Source organism: Musca vetustissima, unplaced genomic scaffold (genome assembly GCF_032173495.1).
Source record: "Musca vetustissima isolate MV318-11 ecotype Yass unplaced genomic scaffold, APGP_CSIRO_Mvet_v1 utg26122, whole genome shotgun sequence".
NCBI lineage: Eukaryota > Metazoa > Arthropoda > Insecta > Diptera > Muscidae > Musca > Musca vetustissima.
In genome coordinates, this window is record NW_026875537.1 from 127,519 (window position 1) to 151,735 (window position 24,217).

The following is a 24,217-nucleotide window of genomic DNA, read 5'->3' on the forward strand; positions in this document are numbered from 1 at the left end:
TCCGCGGTTTGTCAATGACAAACAAACTGTGAAACAATAAAATTAATGTCTAAATTCGGATTAAATGCAGCAGCAGCTACCGGTTGACTCCCGTTGGTAATATCCGGTTTATATTGTCTCATTGAATGTATGGAGAGAAGAAAATAAATAAAAAAACGTGTGTGTGTGTTCAGTTTTTTTATGAATGCTGAAGGGCATTCTCCAAAAAAATCTTAGCCACAAACGATATTATTGTGCATCAATTTAATGCATTGAATAAATATTTACTGATAGATTTTGTGTGAAACGAACATTTGAATAAAATTCGGAATCATGATTCACTAAAAATATTTTTTGTATAAATCTTAACAACATTTAAAACAGAGGTGAATATGTAAAGTACGTTTACATTGTAACCCAGTGGATCTAAATTGTCAACTATTATATATATAGTATATATATATATATATATATATATATTATATATATATAATTGTCCACCAATAATTTTTGATTGCAATCGCAATAAATTGGCATTCCGACGAAATTAATACAGTTATGCAGGATAACTTTAACTGGCACAACATCAGCAGTTAAAGTCGGAAAGTACCTCTCGGAGCCCTCTTATACAGATTGAGGATTCAGACAAGGTGACAGTTTGTCGTGTGACCTTTTTAACATTCTGCAGGAAAAGGTCATACGAGAGGCAAAGGTGAACAGAAATGGCACTCTATACAGCAAACAACACATAATGGGATCGAATGGGATCGAGCGGTAATAGCCGCCTTTGAAGAAATTGAAAAGGAGTCTGCAAAAGTGGGTCTGGCAGTAAACGGCGAAAAAACATCAACACGCAAGACGTCCAGTAGACTCGGGTCAACTGTGGAACTTGAAAACAACAGCTAACTAAATAAAACTAATGATATCAGTTTTGAAATTCGGAAATGGATAGTGCCAACTGATGCTACTATGGTCTAAGTAAGCACTTTAGAAACAAGGCCATATACCGCCAGACCAAACTCACACTCTACAAGACGCTGTTACAACACGTGCTGTTATATAGATCGGAAGAATGGGTACTTACGCATGAGATGAGGCAGCTATTGGTGTGTTTGAGAGAAAAATTCTCCGAATGATATATGAACCGATTTGCGTTGACGGTGAATATCGAAGTCGAAAGAACCATGAGTTGTACCAGCTATTCTCGAACATCGGAATTGTTAAATTGTTAAGTTCGGCTTATGGAACGAAAGCTCTGTCGTAAGGAGGACATATAGACAACTATTGGATAATCAATTACATGTGGGGATGCCAGCTAATATTAAAATTTACAAACGGGTAGTCGAAGACTCGTAGAATGATACAGGAAGTTTCCATTTATCACAAAGAACTAAGAGATCATAATATATGCGGTGGATTTTGTGAGAGGATAAACGTCTACATTTCTATAAACAATTTTCCTCCATATCGAAATAAATGATCGACGGAAAACAGATTCCACCCACAAAGAAGTTGGGCGTAACATCTTTCCCAAGACATATACGCAAGCGATCAAGCCGCTTGCCAGTAACACTTGGGGCGGTGACAAAGATACATTATGTACATATTATGTCAGTAGGCCGGTATATTATATGAGTCTCCTCTCGAAACTAGTTGGGGCAAATATCATACCCCTCTATCCAAAAACTACATATTTTGACGATTTTTTCCTAGTCATATAAAGAAAAAAATGCGAACCCTTTTTAAAGAAGGAGTCACATATATGCAATGAATTTGACAATTTAAATATGTTGGTTTAACGAATTCCAGTACAATGTAAACGTACTATTATTTGACATGGAATAGACAATTTAAACACACTGTGTTAACGAAATCTTCAAGAATGTTAACTATACAATTTTAACATGAATAAACAAAAAAAAAAGATGCATTTTCGATCAAGATAATATTTCTAAAATCCTAATATAGATTTTATTTCATTCCAATAAGACAATTTTTTACAAATTACATCAATGTCACGAAGTTTTTAAAATGCATCTGCATAATTACATTCAATATGTTTTATAAGTGTTAACATCATTTATTTATAATAACTTGTTTAAAAAGTGGATATATTTGAGTAGTCATGATGTAATGCAGATTTAAACATGTTTAAAACATGTTTAAAAAGAGTAGCTATGATGTAAGGTGGATTCTTTGTAATTATATATAAATTAGCCATTAAATTGTAATTTGGCTTCAATTACAAAGTAATTAAAGACAAATTAAATTCGAAAAATCACCCAATCTTTTGACCAATGTAAATGTGTCAAAATAATTATATGCCTATGATTGTATAAGTAAAAATTGTGTTTCTTCCACAATGTCTCTTTTAATAGCCTAGTTACAAAAATGTCATAATTAAAGAAATTTCAAACTTTCCTCAGTGTACTCCAATTTACTACAACAAAATACAACCCTGCAATATTTCACATTAACTCCGAATGTCACAATACAGCTAGAAGTGAATACCAACTACTCACACCCGCAAATTTTGCACAATCGGCATTGAACATTCCAACTCAGTGTTGCAAAAATACCCATTGCGGGGCACAAACAAACATCCATGTGTCAAAAACATATGTTCAACGAAACAATTGCTGACACATCGTCGTCCCTTTTGAAGCTGCCGTCATATTTGTGTGTGCGAAAAATTATTTCGTCGAAAAAGCAGAGCAAGCAGCAGCAAGAACGAATATAGGAAGTAAATTGCAGCATTTTTTCGGGCACGACATTTATTGTGCAAAAATTACACTAGGAAATAGACAATACTGCGAACAAGAACAAGCAGGCAAGCAATAAGGAATTTACAGAGTCATTCGTGCAAAACAAACACTCTCGCACACACACACATACAAATCCGCAGGAAAGGAAGAAAAAAAAATTATTGTTGCAGAATCGTCGTCACCGTCATCATCATCATGAAGCTGACCATCAAAACACTCGACCAGAAAACCTTCTATGTGGAATTCGATGAAACGAAAACCGTTTGGGACTTGAAGGCACAAATCGTGCCCGAAGTTGGTGTCCAGCCGGAACTGCAAGTGGTGGTGTATGCCGGACGTGTGTTAGACAATGACCAGGTTTTGAAAACATATAGTATCGATGAGCGCAAATTCTTGGTGGTAATGGCCAAGAAGGTGCCACAACCGGCTACGGCAGCTGCCAAGGAACCGGACTCAAAAACTGCTAGCGAACCGGCAACAAAAACTACAACTAGTGAACAGAGTGCCAGTGGTGCAGCCACATCAACTACAGCTGCCACTGCCGCTGCCACCACACAACCAAAGACTGAAGAAAAACCTAAAGAAAAGGAAACAACACCGGCTGCTGCAACCACAACCGCAACAACAACCAGTACATCCGCCTCGACAGTCGGCAGTGAAAGTGCACCAGCAGCAGCCCGGGAGTCATCGAGTGCTGCCAGTAATATATTGGGTGTCATGGACGTTTCGCCCACAGCTGCCGCCAATGAGTCAATGGTTCGTGAAATAATGAGCATGGGTTATCCCGAATCCGATGTACGTCGTGCCCTATTGGCCAGTTTCAATAATCCCGATCGGGCCATTGAATATCTGATTGAAGGCATTCCCGATATACCGGATATAATGGACACCGCACCACCCTCTATACCGACAGTGAATCCACCAAGCGGTGGTGCCGGTTCGGGCGGAGCAACTTCCTTGAATTTCTTGCGTGAAGATCCTCGTTTCAATCAAATGCGTCGAGTAATACGCCAACGTCCCGAACTGTTGAGCAGTGTTTTGGCCCGCATCGGTGAAACCAATCCGAATTTGTTAGCAATTATACGCGAAAATCAAGACGAATTTGTGGCCATGCTCAATGAAGAGGTTAGTGGTGGTGGAGGCGGCAGTGGTGGTGCCGGTAGTGGTGGCGTGGAAGCTGGTGAATCTCTTGGCCGTGTTGGTTCCGAATCTAGAGAGGATGTTGTGGAAATCATCCTAACCGAAGAGGAAAAACAGGCGGTAGATCGTTTGGTTGGCTTGGGATTTCCACGAGAAATTGTGTTGCAGGCCTTCATTGCCTGCGAGAAGAATGAAGAACAAACAGCCGATTTCTTGTGTCGACACATGGAGGATTAAACGAGCAGATTAAAGACAAAGCGGACGAATGAATTGAAAACAAGGGACGATTAGAAGCGAAAGCGAACGAATGGAACGGAAAAGTCAAAGGCGGAAAGAAGGCAGAAAGGAAATAAATGCATTAATTTATAATAATCCATATTCTTACATTTGTTGTAAATCTAGAATATAGATCAAAAAAATGTTTGAACCACAATATAATTATAATATAAAACAACAACAAAAAATTCTTAATAATTCTCGAGATTAAATTTAAAGAAAGAAATCAACATTTTTGGTTGTTTCACTTGGAAGAAATTGGGGGGGTGGCACTTACCTTATTCATGCTACCACCGGCCATATCATCATAACCCATGTTATTGTAGTGACTGGGAGCCATGTGCAGATGATGATGGTGGTGAGGTGGCGGCGGCTGCGGCGCTCCAGTCGGACCGGTTGGATACGGTGACTGATGCTGTTGCTGCTGCTGATATTCGTTGACATAATCGTTGTAAAGTTGCGCTGGTAATTGGGGCATTTGGGGTGTAGGTGGCGGAGGCGGTTGCTGTTGCGTATCATACATGGAGGGAAGTTTTTTAGCTTTGGGTTTGCGGCCTCTACGCTTGCCCGGCTTCTTGGGTGCATTTAGGAGCATTGAAGCGTTTACAAAACTATTTACAAATAAATCGGGCATTGTTTGCTAGCGATTGATGAAACACTTGACGAGTCAATGTCTATGATGAGCTCTTGCTTTGCACAGATGATCTGCAAGAAAGAAAATATGAAGCAGACAAGAAGAGAAGAAACCACCAAAGAAGAGAAAAAAGGAAGAACAATCAGCATCATCATGGTATGTAAAATAATATATATATTTTATCAATGGCTAATGCTACCCCAAGTAAAACAACAGCTGCAGCAGTTTTGAGTTATGTTTTGTGATTAAGTATATTTTGTATTTATACGTATTTTCTTTTCATTCTTTGCTTGATATTTTTTCTTTATGTGAATATCATATTTAAAGCCTTGCCACATACAATAAATATTATTTAAGTTTAAATAAATTAAAAAAGAAACGTCCGTTTTGGTGAAATGCTTTGCCTCTCTTTTGTAGTGTGTGTGTGAGTGTTGTTCGCGCTTAACATCTTAGCTACGCAATCTCTTTTTAATTTCATTGGCCAATTCAGTGACGGCAATGTCCTCCTCCTTGCGTGTCGTTACCTCACGCAACTTAACAATGCCCTTTTCCAATTCCGAATCGCCAAACACAACAGCCAAGGGAATTTGTTGCTCCTCACAGTGTTGCAGTTGGGCCAATAGTTTGGGATTTAGCTTGTACGAATGTTCAGCCTAAAAAATATGATGATTTTTAAATAAAGACTTTGAAACAAAGAGTTGAATTGAATGATACCTTAATACCCTGGTTCCACAAATCATTCAGAATACTTAAACGTTTTTCATGCAAGCCCTTGTGGGCTGAAGCCACGTAGACTTCAACCTCATTGGTACGTTGTTTAACACCGGAGGCAGCAGCCTTGGCCTCAATTACGGAGAAAATACGTTCCACACCAATCGAGACTCCCACACAGGGTACCTGTTTGCCTTTGGGATCAAACATGCCAACCAAATTGTCATAACGACCACCGCCAGCCACCGAACCCACTGTGCCTTGTTCTTCTGCAGCACCTGGACCGCCATTGGCAACGATTTTGGGTTCTGTCTTTAATACACATTCATAAATGACACCGGTATAGTAATCCAAACCACGGGCCAAACTTAGATCAAAACTAATTTTCTGGGCCAGGCCCATACTGTTGCAGTATTTCATGAGTAATTGCATGCCTTCGAGGCCCTTAACGGCTGCTGGGACGGATTTTAATTTGGGGTCAGCCAACAATTTATCCACCAATTCAGCACCACCACTTAGCTGGACATATTCACCAATTTGATCGGCAGCAGCAGCATCTAAACCCTTCTCTTCAATCATTTCACGACGTACCTCAGACCAAGGGGACTAAAATAGCAAAAAAAATGATTACAAATTGCCTTTGTTTACATGATTTCGTTTATGATTTACTTTATCCAATTTATCCACGGCAGAACAAATAGTCCTGAATTTGTCTGATGGTACACCACAGGCCTCAAACATGCCATCCAACAGCTGGCGGTGATTTAGTTTAATAACATAATCTCCAATGTCCAAAACATCCAAAATTTCCGATACAATTTTAACACACTCAGCATCGGGTAACATGGGATCAAAGCTACCGGCAATGTCGAAATCCTACAACGCAGAAATGATTCTATTAATAATGAAAATTGGAGACCAACAAATTTGAGAACTTACGCATTGATAAAATTCACGATAACGACCGCGTGTCATGGCCGGATTATCTCTACGATAGACTTTGGCAATGTGGTAACGCTTAAGGCTAGAGATTTTATTCATGGCCAAATATCTAGCCAAAGGAACTGTTAAATCGTAGCGAAGTGCAAGAATTTCACCACCCTGATCCTTGAGATCATAGATTAATTTTGAATCTTCACCGTATTTACCAGTTAATACTTCCTAAAAAAACAAAAGATGAGACATGGAATTAGAAAAGGGAATAGTTTTTTTTTTATAATTATTATTTTACCTTCAATTCAAAGACTGGTGTATCGATTGCCTCACCACCATGCTTCTTGAAAACACCAATGATTTTATCCAGGACATTTTGACGCAACATCATCTGCTGTGGACCATAATCCCTTGTGCCTTTGGGTGTCTTCAAGGTGAATTTTTGATTTTGTGCCGGCTCATCTCCCAGCTTGGCCTTGAGGGCCAATAACTTGGCCACCTCTTCATCGATCTGCAGTGGACATGAAAGAAGAAGAAGCACAAATGCACACACATTTGTATGTGTTCACACCACATTAGAAACTCTTGATAGTTAAACTCAGAATAATAATTAATGCTAACCTTGTCCAATTCCATTTGCCGATGTGTTTTTGTTATGGTAACAACACCACCACTACTACCACTACCAATTCCATCATCAGTATCATTATTATTTTTGTTGTTGTTGCTTTCTTTTTCATTATATTTGGGCTTTTGTTTTTTCAACTCCAGGCTAGAAGATGATGATGGATTTGATTGTTGCTTTTGTTGTTGTGTTGCCAGGAACCGATAGCAAACACAACTGCTGGATTGTTTAAAACTTTGTACAACGAAACGGGAGTTCGACAACAAGACAATTCCGTTACGAAACATTTTTTTTGTTTTTAAATTATAACTATTTTTTTTTTATAAGTTATTGTTTTATTGGTATTTTTTTTATTGGATTCAGCCGTAATTGGGTAAAAGGAAGTTTGAGCCGAATCTTTTTTGTCTGTTTAAAAGCTTAGACCTAGACAACGACAACAACAATAATGAAACTGAATTAGAAGTGGTTTTGTTTGGTTTTAGGGGAACATTATTTCTTTATTTTATTTGTATTTTGTTTTATGGATGATGGAGGGTTGGTTGGTTTTATTTTTTATTTAAAACTTATTTTCAAAATTAGTGTGATTTTTTATAAACTATTTTTTATTATTACATATTATTTATGAACACAACACTATTATATGATGGAAAATACAGATGCACAAATAAAACAATGCAAAAATGCGTACGGTTTTTTGTTTTACACAAAATGCAAAAATTATGTGAGGTTAGTATGTTTCTAAAAAAATGCATTTTTTATGCGATTTTGTTGGTGTGTGGAAAAAAGCTAAAGCTTATTGTTGGTTAGTATGCTATAAATATTTACAAAAAACAAGGCCACTATATATTTACACAAATGATTAACGAATATCAACATTTTGTTTGTTTGTTTTTTTTCCATTACAGGGATCACTTATCTGCTAACCACATTAAGTGGATAGATGATGATGTAATTAATTTGCTGATTTCCATTAAAATAGAATTTTCACAATTCTAACGAAATTTGGATGATATTTTTTCCATTGTGATAATTTAAGGTATTTTCAATTGGTATGCCTAAAAGTATGCTATAAAATATATTTATGTGCTTCACATAACGAATTATGTATATGCATTTTTCTTTTAAAAATAAAATTTACATAGTTCCACTACCCAAAGAATTCACTTCATTTTATTTATATTCAAAAAATATCTTTTTCAGAACTCAATTTGATACCCTCGGACATTAGAGCAAGTCCGGGTATTTAATTCTTTGAGAAACTGAAATTTCAAATTACAGCCACCACTTCGCTTGGAAAATGAGTTTTAAATCTGAAAAAAAGTTTCGTAATCTTATATGGAGGAATGTACTGGGTCCAGAATTTAAACCCGAAATGCCAAAATACGAACGCTACGGCTGAAAAACGCCTCAATGACCTTAAATTAGAATGGAACCCCGCCTTTACATAGGGCCTATGTTAAAATATGGACCCATTAAGTTAGAAATTTCATTGAAAACGAAAACTGGAGCCAATGAAGCAAAATACAAAAAGGAGCATATGGGATTAATAAGTTAATAAAATATCTAAAAAAAATGCCAGTCGGTGTTGCCAACTGATATATACCCTCAAACTACGGTTTGCGGAGGTCTACGAAATTATATCAAAGAGCTAACCATCAGTGGAGAGGTATGGAAATATATATTTGAATGTTTGTGTGGGATGTACCAGAAGAAATGATCGGATGGGTCCCATTTTCGGACATGATCTAGGATTGGAAAAAAATACTAAGACCGATGGGTCCCCTCTTCGGATTTGATCTAGAATTGGTAAAAATATTACGATTTCATACATCGTAATATTTTTACCAATTCTGGGTCAAATCGGACATTCCATTCGCTAAATATAGGATTTTTTTCTAAGCGACTATATATCACCAGTCCTGAGATTTGACGATATAGATGTCGTTATCCCAAGTAGAGACAACTGGAACTGTAGCAACCCTCCTCTGGACAGTCTACTGTGAAAGGCTATGCCTTAAGATTTCCTACAAGCTGCATAACAACTGTAGTGTTTTCCAAGCTGAAATCTTCTCTATTTGGAAGGCAACGGAATTGATAAAAAGTCTGGATACAAAGATCCTTGAACCGGTGACTATTTTCGTGGATAGTCAAGTGGCTCTTAAAGCCATCAAATCCTCTAATATGAAATCTGAGGTCGTCCCCTCAAGTGTAGAACAGTTTTGGAAAAACTCACTTAGAGCTATCGACTGTTTTGGGTACCTGGACAACATAACATCATGGGTAATGAAAAACCAGAGGAATTAGCTAGACGAGAATCTTAATCTACAGATCTAGCAATCGATTGCTTAATCAAACCACCCATCTTTCATCTTTTTCGGAACTTTGAGGCGTTCTTCGACGACAAGCCAATGAACCCTGGCACAATGAACCTAGGTGCAATGTGTCAAGATCTATCTGGCCGACTCTGTCAACCAAGAAAACAAACTCACTGTTGAACGTAAGCAAAGCTGAAATAAGAGTAATGACAGGAGTCATTACTGGTCATTTCAATATCAGGGTCTTTACCAGTAAATGGGACCATGATGTTACTGATTACTCTGCAGACTCTGTGCTGACGAGGAGGAGACTTGTCGCTGTCAAGTTCTGGCCTACTGACAGAACAGACTAGTGGGTGCTCACTTTCCACCGTCTTCTTTCAACTAAGCTTCTTTTCAACTAAAATGGTTAGAAACCTAAAATGGGTAGGGAAGTGTAACCTTAGCACGTAATATGTTTTTCTGCCCAATTTATTTAGCTGTTGAAAATATTCCCACCTTCCTTCTAATTCTTCTTCTTAGCTTTTTATTTTTTCTTCTCCGCTCATTGTCTTCGGTAGGCGCGAAGACTACTACTAATTTTTGGGTTCCTTAGCAATTTTGTCTGTCTTGTGATATACCAATTTCAGTTTTACTTAACTTCTTTGTGTCTCTAAAAATGTTGGTCACTTATTCGTTATATATTTTCAAAATGATTTCCGAGTGAAATAACAGTCTTGTAATAGCTAACCTTACCCCAAATGTCCGCAAACCTTATCCGTAGTATATGAAAATACACAAACTGTGTTACGCTTTATTGTACATTTGGGTCTTTGACTTGGAATGATTTGTGGCAAACTGAAATGTTAAAAACCATTTAAATATTGAAGTTCAATTGAATAATTTAAACCGGTTTAATAAAAATAATAATTTATTGATATTTTATTTAGCGTGTAAATAAGAAAGGAAGTACTTTTGACTTTGATTTCATTAAAGAACCTTTTAAAATTAATTTCAATATTTAAATTCGATAAAAATATAATAATTTATATAAAATATGTGAGATGATATTAACAGCCGTGTGATGTCATTGAGGATTCAAAAAGTATCTTTACAGGAAATGTTTTTTATGAATTAAAAAAATGAAAGATTTTTTTTAGTATCTTTACAGGAAATGTTTTTTTATGAATTAAAAAAATGAAAGATTTTTTTTATTGGAATTAAAAAAGAATTGCGAACAGACATTGATCGAGTCTCAAAAGAAATCTCGAGCTTTTCGAGGTCTAAATTGACACATCTAAATTCACCGAATGATACCTGAAATAATATTAAAAGATACTGGTAATTTAGTGCTCACAAGTGACCTATGGTGCACAGCCAGGCTTTCAACTATATTCGAACGTATCGTTATTGATACCTGGACGTATCAACAAAATTTACTAGGCTTAACACCAAGTCCTTGTCTAGACCGACATAAACAATCTGTTCGTTTTCACTAAAACGGCGCATAATGTTTTTCGTTACATTGATCGTCGTTATAAGTGAATTTGACACTACATATTTCTAAAAAGTAGGTCAGTCATTAGTCCCAAAGAAGAAATAGGAAAAGTGGTCTCCCACTAGCGCGGTCTTTAAATATAAGACCTAGAATTCGAACTCTAATTTTATATTTTATAGTTTTAAAACTTCAGTTGTCCGAAAAAGGAATGTGTCGAATTATGCAAAGATAAACCATTGTTAAAGCAGCAACAACAACATAAGAATGACGATTTGCAAGGTCATACCATAAACCACATAAATCAGAAGCTAGAAACAAACATAACCAAACCACTCACTCCACTCCACCATTGGCATTTAAACATTAAACGTAGCAACAGTGTCAACAACAATGGAACAAGAAAGGAAAATTACACTACCACCACCACCGCCAAGACTACCCCAACAATGCACGTGGTGGTGCTGTAATGGTTGTTGTAATACCCATCATAAGGAAAGGAAACTGAACAGAAGGATGGCTTGGTGGTGGTGCTGGTCTTGTTTGTTTTCATTATGCTGCTGGCTGGTTGTTCGCCTGTTTGTTTGGTTTACATGTAAACACAGGTAAGCATAAAAAACCAAATAAACAACAGCTGATTTTTAAACGCGGAAAAATTCCCCTACTTTTTTCCAACGTAATCGCAACCAATCATGTTTGCAAAATGCCAACTAGACATTCAATTCTTTAATGAAACAAAGAAACAGGTTTTCATCTCAGGGTTTCTTATTAGAGTCTGACAACTAAGCAATACTGAGTGATTGTGGGTCAAATTTTCAAAAAAAATGGTAACCAAACCACTCACCTCCACGGGGCACCTTGGCAATCGCGTTTTCGATAAATCTACCGTACATCACTAGCAACAGTGTCATCGAATATCGAAATAAATAACTGACACAAAGTTTGAAATTTCTAGCTAATAAGCTTATTTAGATACACAGGTTTTTGTATTTTTATAGATGTTTCTGTAATATTTCAATCCCATTTCAAGTACGTGTATAAAACTTTTAAAGTTTTTAAGACAATATTATTAAAAAGTGGTTAACTACGATGTGTATTATTACAAAAATGTTTAAAAATATAATGTTTTAGAAATCTGATCGAAAAAAATGAAAAAAACTATAAAAAGTACATTCGGGGTACATTCGGCATTTTACAATGGGGCACATTCGGCCATATACAGATTGTGCAATATTATTTCCTTAAAATGTTTTTGAGTTTGTCTTTAAAACTAATCCTTTAATATGGCTCGAAATTGCATATTTAAGATCAAACGTGCTTGTATTGACGAAAATGCGATAGAAAACCCCTATTTCTGATGGTGTGTGCGACCTTGAGATGTAAACGTCCGCCGCTAGAAAATAAAACCAAATAATTAAAACATTGTGTGGCTTATTAAAACCAAATAGAGCCTTTAGGGGATCAGAATTTCAACCAGTCTGATAGCGATGACAATTACCCGGCTATGACTATGGTGCCGAATGTGCCCCATCAAATGCCGAAGTTACCCCGGGTTGGGGCACATTCAGCGAATTTGACTTTTTTACAAAACTGTAAAATTTTTTAACTAATACTATTTTTTTATATCTTTTTGGTACTATTTTTTATAATTAAGAGTCAGAGGACAATAATCAGCCATAAAGTTTTTATATATGTTGAATAAGTACTGAAATATAGAGCTCTAAAAAAAAAGTGCCGAAGGTGCCCCAGTCTCCCCTACATAAAAAACGAAATGAAACAATGATTGACAAAAAAATGAACTACAAGACGGCAAATGTGAAAGTTAAGAGTTAGTGGTACGTTCGAACACTAAGTTTTGCTCTAATTGTGTGTGGTTTGAATGTACAAAACAATCGCTTGATGTGGATGGAGGTGAAGGTGGAAGGGTAGAGCGCGGTGCAGCAAATACCACGGAGTTGATGATGACTCAAACAATCACGAAGCAAAAAAGGAAACAAATGAGTATAATTTATGGTTTATTGTGACATGTGATGATGAAATCTACAAGTAATTCGGATAATCATTATGGAGGGTGCTAAGGACGACTCACAGTGGACAAAATACAAATCATACAAACAAACGAAAACATCTCAAAGTCTCGTCTAAACGAATTTGCAAATTTTTGAGTTTTTCATTAAACTTTATGATACATACACTTTTCAAAAATGAAACATACAGACGCGTACACACAACACAACCAACATACAGCATATGTACTACGGCTGGCTTTGGGCTTTTGCCGAGGTACACACGTAGGTTAGTTAGTGCCGTCGTCCATACGTAAAGCCAAAAAAAAGAAAGAAATATACACAAAGGGGTTGGTTAGTAATGACTCCTCTAAATTTTGAATTATACTCCAACACAATGGTTACTCAATATATATGTGTAATACCTCCCTGGCCTGACCGAGTCGTTTGGTATGGTTAGTTGACAAAACATGCGATTTAATCAACACCACCGCCACCCTCCCATGTGGAGGAGGATGACGACCCATCTGTGCAGCATTTGAAACGTACCTTTTCTTTGGGTTCCTTGGCCGCCTTTAATTTTCGCACCAAATCACCTTGTACTTTAATTTCTTCCAAAATTTGTTCACGCGTTTCACTCATTCCTAATACCAACAAATATTGCCAGCGAGAGAACACAGAAAACCGAAACTTTCACACAAAAGTTATACTTTCGACACTTTAAATACGCTTATTTCAAGTCCGACCCGGTGCTAGACACAGCGTCGCGTGTTTTTTGTATATAGTTGAGTGATTTATTACGATTTTTTCACAATTATTCGATCGCGATTTAGATTTTTACACGCGTGCAAACTTCCTCTTAGTAGATGTCTTCTTCTTCTTTTCCAAATAGGGGCATATCAGTCGACTTTTGTTTGATTGCTTCTTCTTATTTTGATAGGGATTTATAAATCAGCTGATGGGGATGACAAATTGTAGTTGAAATGAAAATTAATTTGAAAACATGGCGTTGTATTTACACAAGCCATTTTTTGAAAAGAATAATATGATTTAATGAATTATTTTTTACCTTTTTTATTTTTAATTTAATATAATTTATTTTAAAATACTATCACTTTTGAATAAACATCATGGCAAAATATTATAAGGTTATCGTGGTATAATTATTAGAAAGTACCATCTGATTACATTTTTCCCAAAGTGACCTGTTTTATCAAATGATCTGTTTTTTTTTTTCATTGCTTTGAATACCATGTCAAATAAATTCAAGATTAAGATTATATTTATTGCTGCTTGGCCCTTGCTCCCCGGAATACTTATATGTGACAGATACAGAAAATACAATGTCACCATAAATTACATAAACTATATTATTAACATGAGTTGTCACATTTTCTACCAATATTTATTAATAAGGTCACCCAGGTATCAATCGAAATCGGAAGACAGCTGGTTTTCTCAAGTCTAATGTCAAAAACTTTTCATATTATTTACGTTTTCTTAATGGAAGTCAATTCACAATAATGGATTTTGACAGCAAACTTGAGTGGCAACTGATGTCCAGCTGGATGACTTATTTATAGGCCTTGTGACAGACCAACATACAGCGTATAAGGCGAGTACTCATTATCACCCAGCAAACAATAGTCAGTTTTTTCTCAAGTCTTACGTCAAAAATTTTGACTTTGTTTACGTTTCCATAATGAAAGCCAATTCACAATAATGAATTTTGACAGCAAAAATGAGAAGCTGCTGATATGCAACCTTATTAATATAGTATGATTTCACTCGAGCTGTCCAGGATCTATTAATAAGGTCACCGAGTCAATTCACTATAATGTATTTTGACAGTAAACTTGAAAAACAGGTGATAATCAGCTATCTGACACTGTTTAAGGCGAGTACAAACTATCACCCAGCAAGCAATAGTCAACTCAAGTCTTATGTAAAAAATGTAGACTTTTTTTTTTTTTTTTTTATGTATTATTTTGGTTGGCCCACTTTCTATAGGGATAGAAGGTTTAGTGCCATGTATCCGTATGTAGCTTTGCTACGATTTAATGGCATGTTCGGTGTTGGCAATATTTTAAATGTCGATTTCAGCTTCTTTGAGGAATTTAGCTACTATGTTCAGGCGCTCTAAGCCTTGTGAATTAACGAAGTCTTCAACAGTGAAGAAATCGCATAGTGTTAGGAAACATCTCCGTTTGGTATTATACTTACTGCATTCAAAAATAATGTGGGAAGCAGTTTCATCAACCCCGCAATCATGGCATAAATTAGATGTAACAACATTCATTTTGGCTAGTGTATTCTTGCAAAAACAATGGCCGCTAAGTACACGATTTATCTGTTTTTGAGAAAAGGAATTAAATTTACAATTTTTAAACCAAGGAGTTCTGGATAAAGAAGGAAAGATTTTATAAAAATGAGAATTACCGTTTTGAGCTATTAAATGATATTCGCTACTCCATTCGTTCCAGAGTATATTCGATATTTGATTAATGGCATCCGCTAGGGGCCATGGAATTTCAAGACTGGTTCCATTCTGGATTGCATTTTTTGCAGCTATATCAGCAATTTCATTAATGGGAATGTTGGAGTGACCAGGAATGTAGTGAATTTGTATGTCAGTGGCAAAACTATTAATCTTGTTTATAAAAGCATCAATCAAATAATTTCTATGTTTTTGGTTGCTGATGGCCTGAATACCACTTAAGCTGTCAGTAAGAATGGCAAATTTTTGAATTTCATTGTTTTCTGCATACTCAGCTGTTTTGAGAAAAGCTAGAACTTCGGCTGACATTGAAGATAGTTTTTTTGAGGTGCAAAAAGACATTGTAGTATTTGTATTAAGATGGTAGAAGGCAGCCCCAATGGCATTGTTGCTGACTGAACCGTCAGTGGAGAAAATCTCATATCCAGCATTCCTAAGATTATTAATTTTTTCAGTGGCAATTGCGGTAATTATTTCGTGATTGGCTTCCGCTTTTTTAAAATTGGTTCCCTTAAAAAAGAAGGTGTCAACTTTAATTATCAAAGAATTGGAACCCTGGACTTTAGTACTAGCAATATCTGATAATATATTTTCAAATTTTGACCATACCTTGGCATAGCTGGTATTTATGCTTGTATTATTTCTTATGATTTCAGCACCAGGAAGGTTAAATGCAACGCATTTAGCAAGCTCCTTGGCAGTAGCAAGTTGAAACCTGTAGCTAGGAGGTAATTCGCATGATAGATTGTAGATAATAGCAGTAGGAGTTGATCTTATGAGTCCAAGGGCTCTTCTGAGACTTTCTTGAATGCATGTTTTGAGTCTATTTTCGGATTCTTTTGTTAAATTTGATAAGGATGATGCGCCATATTCGATTTTGGATCTGACAAATGCTTTGTAAAAATGCAACGCTCTAGATGGATTGATACCAAATTTGCAACCACTCAAAATTTTTAAGAACTTGCAACTCGATTTGACAGCCGATGTTGATTCATTCATATGTACTTTAGCTGAACCACTAGATGTAATGGTTACCCCAAGATATTTAATTGAATTTGTTTGATTTAGTCTGATGTTGTTAATGATGATACCTAGTTGTTGAGGCTTCCTGCTAAAGTGGACAGTATTAATTTTTTCCATGTTGAAATGTAAGGATAATTTATCGCATAATTCTTGAAAAACATTTATCTTGCTTTGCAGCGTAGTTTTGGCGTTGTTAATGTTTTTGTCATGGCAAACGATAAAAAAATCATCAGCAAACTGAAATAGATTGCAGCTATCATCAATTATTTGGTGTAGCGAAGCCGTGTAGATGTTGAAAAGTATGGGACTCAAGCCGCTGCCTTGAGGAATTCCATTGCAGACTGGTATGGATTTGTTACCCAATAGTAATGTTCTCTGTGACATGCCATCATAGATCCATTTTATGATATGGGTATTGAGTCCTGATTTAAAAAGGATTAATGCTAGTTTACCAATATCGGTGTTATCAAAAGCTTTCTCGATGTCAATGCAGGCACCAACAACAGTATTTTTGTTTTTCTTGTGAATTTCAATGGTGTTAACTAGGTCATTAATACAATTTGTGGTGGATTTACCCAAGGAGAAGGCATAAGAACTTTTTGGAACTATTTTCTTAATCTCTATGTGTTCTAATATTAAAGGTTTGATCGCAGCTTCAAGTATTTTTTGTGGGGCACACATGAGAGCAATCGGTCTATAATTTTTGACTTCGGATAAATCTTTGTTTCGTTTGGGTATAGGGGCTATTTTAATATTGCGCCACTCACTCGGAAATGAGCCATCTTTCCATGGTTGCAACAGCACATTGAGATATTTATTTTTTTCAGAAGCATCCAGATTGTTAATGATGTTGTATGAAATTCGATCTGGTCCAGGAGCTGAATTTATGTTCCTTTTGACAAGAAAACTTTCCATGTCCCTTATTTGAAGTTCCGGTTTATTTGTGCCAATATTACCAAAAACAACAGAAGTTGGTTTGGAACAGATACGTGAAGAACTAGTTATGTGTTTTAAAAAGTTTTCGTTCTGTTCATCACTCCAGGTATTGTTGGGTGACTTTATTTTCTGATATTTTTTGACATTCTTCATTTTGGTCCATACTTCTTTGATGGGGACATTTCCAGATATGTCGCTTTGTAACTTTTTAAGGTTTTTCTTTTTTAATTTGGCTATAAGATTGTAAAGTTTCCTTTCTATTTTCGCTAAATTACAGGCATCCGTGAATAAGTTGGTTTTTTGATAGATTTCTCTGAGTGCAGTTCTTTCATTATATAGATCGTTCACCTGGGCGTTCCACCACGGTTTGGGAACATATTTGCTATTTGAATCCACCACAATTGTATTCCGGGTTATGGCTTGGTTTATTTTGATATTAGTTTGTTGTAAGTTGTCCTCAACAATAATACCTTTGATATCATTGTAGAGGTTATCTTTATGCAGTATTTTGCTATTTTTAATGGCTACTTTGTTGCAAGTTTCGATAATGATAGGTAAATGATTACTATTTGTGATTTTGTTCTGTCTGACTGACCAAGAAAAGTTGAAGAAAGTACTGTTGGAAAAAGCGATATCAATGGCTGAGCGTGTATTATTTAAAACAAAAGTGGGCTCTCCAGTGTTGAGACATGAGAAGTTGTTAATATCCGCGAACCTGGCAAGCACATCCCCTAAGGGATCGGTGTGGGTATTTCCCCAAGAAATGGATTTAGCGTTGAAGTCACCAACAAGTAAGGTAGGATGTTTAAGACAGTTGATTTTCTGAAAAACGTCTGTAATTATGTCTATATAAATAGATCTATTAGTATTAGGAGGTATATAAACAACTACAATATTAAAAGGATTTTTGATATTCATTATAGAGATTCCAATTACCTCATGTTCATTATCAAAATTAATGAGTGAGTATTTAAATTTGCGCTTGATATAGATGCCCACACCACCGTAGCCATCGTCTCTTTTTTTTCCATAAAAATTGTAGTTGCATAGATTGGTACTTGTTTCATCTCTGACCCAAGTTTCGGTTAGAAGAGCTATGTCAATTTTTTCTTTCTCAAGAAAGAGTTCAAGGATGTTTTTATTTTCAATTTTGTTTATACTTTGTATGTTATACTGCAGTATTTTAAGCGTCATAATAGATTATTTGGAATTGGAGGAGATAATCTCCTGAATAATACTGGTAGTTTCTTTAGGTTTCCTGTTAGGATTAACCAAAAGTACATCAATGTTAAGTATTTCGTTTAGGATTTTATCTTTAATATTTTTAAGTGTTGTTGATTGTGCTTCGTTTAATTTACCTATTTTTTCGGATGTTAGTTCATTGATGTTGTTTAGTACAGTGTCTAGAATTTCTTGGGTTTTACGTATTTGTGACCCATTGGGGGAGGAGTAAATTTCCCCTTCCTCCAAAGCATCCTTGTACTCCCTCATATTTTTTCTAGCATTTTCCTGCTCTCTAATTTTATTCTTGTTAACTTTCGCTACTCTTGCATATGACGATCTAGCATGAATGAAATTAGCTGATTCAGTGTAATTATTAATGGTGTTGTTGTTGCCATTGGGGTGTTTAGAATTTTTGTTGGACCTTTCTAGTGTTGGAAAATTTTTGTCGATGTCCTCATCGAGTATGCTATATGAGTTAAAATGACCTGCATATCTCTCTCTAGCTTCTTTTTTGGACAAGTTTTCTATTGTCATGATTCTTTTGGTTTCGTACGCTCTTTGCCTGGCAGGGCAGCCTCTTTCCAATGGGCTGTGATCACCTTTACAATTGATGCAGATTATTTTTTCAGCACAAGGCTCATTTTTCTCATGAGGAGAAAAACAGCGTTTACATGACTCTATTTTTTGTTTGCAGTGTTCCGCCGTATGTTCATGTCTATAGCATCTATAGCATCTTCCAAATTGGATGAAATGTTTGACCTCTTTTCTGTGAAATTCATAGATTTTGACAGTTTGTGGTAGGTTAAGACCTTTGAACCATATTTTAACTCTTTGGGTAGGCAAACGTGTTCCTTCTACCATCCTGGTCACTCTCATCATTTTTATTATAGGAATCTCTGAACTTATAGCGGCGGAGAGTTCCTCATCAGGAATATCTACCGGTATGCCAAAAATTATGCCAATTTTTTAAACAAAATGCGAAAAAATTTTAGGTTGATAACCCATTTGGATTAGGGTATCATTGTCTGCCAGCAGATTAGCATTTGATGCACTATTTAATAATATTTTACTACGTCCGAAACCAATTTTCCTTATATCCAAAACACCTTGAATTTTCAAATTGAATATAGTTCGCGTTAGACTGACTGTATTTATTCCTACTCGATCATTATCTTTACTGATTTTGTCAATATACACGACATAGGGGCCTTTATGGTCTTGATCATAAAAAAAATTATAGTTGTTAGGCCTGTTAACCATTAATTGCGGGGTCTTACCTGTAGAGATGTTACCTGTATTACTTGGGATGAATTCACTAAGGCTACTGATTGGTGCGTCATCACTTTTCGCTAGCCTCCCCTGTTGATTGTCATCTTCCAATTTTTTCTTCTTGATATCGTCCACTCTACTTCCACTTCGACTTCGGCTACGGTTAGTTTTTGGTTTTTCTATTTTGGTGGTTTGCCTACGCGGCGATAAAGGAGGTGGAGGGAGGACCACGTCCTCCTCCATGTTGTAGTTTTGTAGTTTTCACTATTTAGCTTTGTGCTATTCTGCACGTCAGTTTCTGTATACTGACGCCACAAAGATCCCGTTATATGAACGGTACAGCGACGCCAATGCTAAGACGTTTCACAAATTCAAACTCGAGGTTAGCAAAAGCTTATTTTCAAACAATTGAAAAAATGAAAGTTTTTTAAAATAGAAATTTTTTGTTGTTAGTTTATAACACTTTTAAACAGTTAATAGCCAGTTTGTATTTTCGTCACAATAAGAATTTTGATTTTAATAAGTAAGGTTTATTTGATGTTTCATTTAATGCGTAATTTTTATGAAGCGTCACTTTATTAAAGTTCACAAGTTTTTCTTTTAAAGCGTAAGCTTTAAATTAAGTTTATTAATGTTTTTCATATGAATATATGAATTTCGAATTCTTTTTATTGAATGCGTTTTTATAAAAAAATCGATGGCGTCACTTTTATTATATTTGCACTTAAAATCACACTTCTTTACTCTTGCGAAAGCAACCGTCTGCGATGGCGTTGTCCAAGATAATGTTTAAATGTAGACTTTGTTTACGTTTTTATATTGAAAGTCAATTCACAATAATGAATTTTGACAGCATAAAATGAGAAGCTGCAACTGGCCTCCCTGTGCGACCTTATTAATATGGTATGATTTTTTTATTTTTTTGGACCTGAGGGCGTATAAACTTGAATAACAAGGTCATCCGACAAAGCCAGAAGATTTCACTCGGGCTGTCCAAGATCTATTAATAAGGTCACACAGCAAGTGAAAGTCTGTTGTTTTTTCTTAAGTCCAATGTCAAAAATTTTGTATTTGTTTACGTTGACAGCAAACTTGTGGAGCAGATGATAATCAACTTGAACTTTTATAAACTTGAGTGTATCCTTCTTGTGAGACGTCCAAAGAACGAACTGTAATATTCAAGGTTGTTGGACAGTCAGAAAACTAAAGTTAACCGTCCAAACTGATAGTGTATACTCTCTATGAATCTAAAAATGTTGGTCCAGGATCTACTATTTTTTCCTAAGAGTACGTTTAGACTACTAAATCCACTCGATTTCAAACGTCAATTTCATAGCGTATACGTAACGTTAATCCAGTGTATTATATTTGACGTATACGCTATGTTTTTGACATTTGAGATCGAGTGGATTTCGTACATCTAAAAGCACTTTACTTTATAGGCGTATATTATCAAATTCACAATTGCAATAAGTTCAGGGGCTCATCTCATCTTTTTTTTTAATTTTTACCACAGGTGAATATCACATAAATAAAATTTCATTTAAAAGCATAAAAAATCCCTTATTTTAATAATTATTCCATTTATATTGCAATCGTGTAACATTATTTTCTTTATTATTAATATTATTATAAAATACTTTGATTTTCTACTTAATCGGTATAAATATATATATATATATATATAACATACATATATATGTAAAGATTCATATGAATAAGGTTAAATATATAGAGGCATATTGTGTATCGAAGAGATTTTTATTTGGCCATATGTGTTTATTGAATATTCTATATAGTATAAATCCGAACTCCGTTGAAGTGAAAGCAAGTTAATAAGCGTAAAATCATTAGCGGTAACATTACGCCTAATCGGCAAGACGACGTTTTTTCATCATTTTACGTTTCTTTTCCATGGCTTCAAGTTTCATATCTTCTAAATCCTCTTGCATGCCTGCATAATGAAAATGAAGAAAAATGTTATGTTTTGTATTCAAATAAAAAATGTTTTTTTTTTTTGTTTTGTTTTTGTAATACTTACCAATCTTTTTACTAATATATTCTTCTCGCTGAATTTGTGCAAAACTAGCCTCCATCATACGATCATCTTCTTCATCAATGTCTCTATATCTGTAATATTTATAACACACACACATTAATAATCTAAATCTTAAAAGGTGTCAGATTTTGTTTCCAATACATACTTTGACTTATCATAGCCAAATATGGCCTTGATATGTGAGGAATAATCTTCTTCTTCGTCGCCATCATCAATGAAATCATCCAATTCAGAATCGTATTCTGAATCGTCATCATCATCCAAAATGCGTCCTGGAAAAAAACGCAAAACGTTTTAAAAATTATTCTAATTTCTACGACTATCTACTTACTTTTAGGTGCTGAAGTTTTTCTACTATCACCATATTTACTGCTGGGTCCTGGGCCACGTCGAACATCTGGCGGCGGAAATTGTCTTGTCTTTTGCACATCAGGTGGTGGAAATTGTCTGGTCTTTTGCACATCAGGTGGAGGAAATTCTCTTGTCTTTGTTAATTTGGGATCACGTGGTGGGAATTCACGAGCGGGGCCATTGTATGGCTGTTTGCTTGTAGTTCCATAGGGGTTTTTAATGGCCGCAGTACTGCTTGCCTTATTGGAGCTACTGCTACTATTACTGGATGATGATTTGCTGGCATTACTACTGGAGGCACTTGGTTTAGGTTTTGTACTTGATGACGATGATGATGTGTGTGTTGAGCTTTTTGACGACGATCCGTTAATTGAGCTTGAGGTATGTTTAGAGCTGCTATTTGTCGATGAACTTGAACTGCTAGAGGACTTTTTAGTGTCATGGCTTAGAGGTTTTCTATCAGCACTGCTTGACGTTTTACTACTACCATTCGATGACCCAGCTTGACCAAGCTTCGGTATCCTGCCATTTGGTTCCATTCTTTGCACAGCATTTGTGGACGTGGCGGAGGAGGAAGATGATCCTGAGCTTTTGCTTGAACTCTTTTTGGGTTCCTCATTGCGTTCACGTTCCCTTTGTTCCCTGGCCTTTTTAGCCCGTTCCCGTTCCTCCATTTCCCGTTTCTCACGTGACGTTAAAAGTCTTTCGGGTTCCTTTTTCTTGGGCACTGCAACGGGTATTTCAATAGGCTGGTGTTGTTTTTGCTCCGCCAATTTCAATAGGGCTTGGAAATCCATTGGTGGTGGTGGTCGCTTTTGGATTTCTTTTCGTTTTTTGCGAATTTCCTCCTCACGTTTCCGTCGCTCTTCCTCCTCCGCCCTGCGTTCAGCTTCTGGATCGTATAGGTTTTTAGAGGTTTGATAAGATCGTGCTACATTCACGCCAGAGCTGGACGATGAATGTTCCTTGGGAGTACGTGTACGTGTATGACTGTTTTTCTCTTCGATTTCTCTGGTGATAGCAGCCTTAACGCGTTCCTTTGTGCCTGTGAGATCTTTAAGTGATTGTGGTCTGCTTGGAGCAAATCCTTTGTCTTCTTTGACATCTTTAACCTAAACACATACACAAACACAACATATTAAATTAATATTCGAAGCTCATTCAAAACACAGCATGACTTGCCTTATCAATATATTTCTGGAAAAAGGAGTTAGCCTCCGTTGATACATAGCCATAATCGTCCGCATCTGGCTGATCAACCCCAGCCATGGTAATGGCTGTGTGTTCGGTATTGACAGCATCTTCCAATACCGATCTGTTGGCCGATTTTGTAACTTTTAACATTTTCCGAATTTTATTTTTCGATTTCTCATCCCGCATAGACAACAGGTTATTGAGTTTTTCCTGTTGCTCCCTCTGCTTGGCTCTTTCTTCTTCTTCCTTCTTTTGGAGGAACTTTTTAATGTTGTCCGATAATTTTTTTTCCTTTGATTCCTTTTTGGGAGGAGCAAATTTTGTGCTGTAATATTTTCCCTACAAGATAACAACAAAAACAACATCTCACATTAAAGAGACGACACACAAAAACAATAAAATCGAAAGGTTGCATTCAATGGATATAACAGTGATCGTTCGAATCGAAGGCATCCAAGATAATTACAAATTTGTGTCAATGAACCACTAATCTCTCCTTGTGGTGAAATTCTGTAATTACCTTCAAAATGCCCAGTTGTAAATCATTACTGTCAATTTATTAACTTACATCATTTTTATTAGTTTCACTGTTTTTCTTGGCCATATGGAGTAGTGTTCCGAAATCCATTTTGTCAGCTTCTTTTCTGTCTCTCCCACCGAGGCTATTGCATTAGTATGAAATAAAGTGGAAATCTACTGGGCTACTCTTATTTGTAATTAAATGTCTTTTTTGCAGAATTGTTTTATTCCCGTATGCGTCTTGTTGGTGTGTTTTCGTGCTTTCTAGATTTCCAGATTTGGTGGTG

The 24,217-nt window shown here is 36.0% G+C and overlaps 4 protein-coding genes across 4 annotated transcripts in view; 1 reads left to right on the plus strand and 3 right to left on the minus strand.

Moving 5' to 3' along the window:
* LOC133338020 (nuclear pore complex protein Nup93-1-like) overlaps positions 1-24,217 on the minus strand; it is a 79,964-nt gene that overhangs the window by 33,645 nt on the left and 22,102 nt on the right. The window lies entirely within an intron of this gene.
* On the plus strand, positions 2,937-4,126 carry LOC133338022 (UV excision repair protein RAD23 homolog B-like). Its single transcript, XM_061546209.1, has 2 exons — positions 2,937-3,246; positions 3,328-4,126. Exons 1-2 carry the CDS (start codon positions 2,940-2,942, stop codon positions 4,119-4,121), a joined length of 1,101 nt encoding a protein of 366 aa, XP_061402193.1. The 5' UTR covers positions 2,937-2,939; the 3' UTR covers positions 4,122-4,126.
* On the minus strand, positions 5,244-13,536 carry LOC133338030 (histidine--tRNA ligase, cytoplasmic). Its single transcript, XM_061546217.1, has 6 exons — positions 13,408-13,536; positions 6,737-6,949; positions 6,445-6,666; positions 6,175-6,381; positions 5,509-6,111; positions 5,244-5,447 (listed from the first exon to the last, which is right to left on the minus strand). Exons 1-6 carry the CDS (start codon positions 13,498-13,500, stop codon positions 5,244-5,246), a joined length of 1,542 nt encoding a protein of 513 aa, XP_061402201.1. The 5' UTR covers positions 13,501-13,536.
* Positions 21,676-24,102, minus strand: LOC133338025 (protein SPT2 homolog). Its single transcript, XM_061546211.1, has 6 exons — positions 23,980-24,102; positions 23,400-23,750; positions 22,198-23,329; positions 22,012-22,138; positions 21,849-21,937; positions 21,676-21,761 (listed from the first exon to the last, which is right to left on the minus strand). The coding sequence occupies exons 1-6, from the start codon at positions 24,037-24,039 to the stop codon at positions 21,676-21,678; spliced, it is 1,845 nt and encodes a 614-aa protein (XP_061402195.1). The 5' UTR covers positions 24,040-24,102.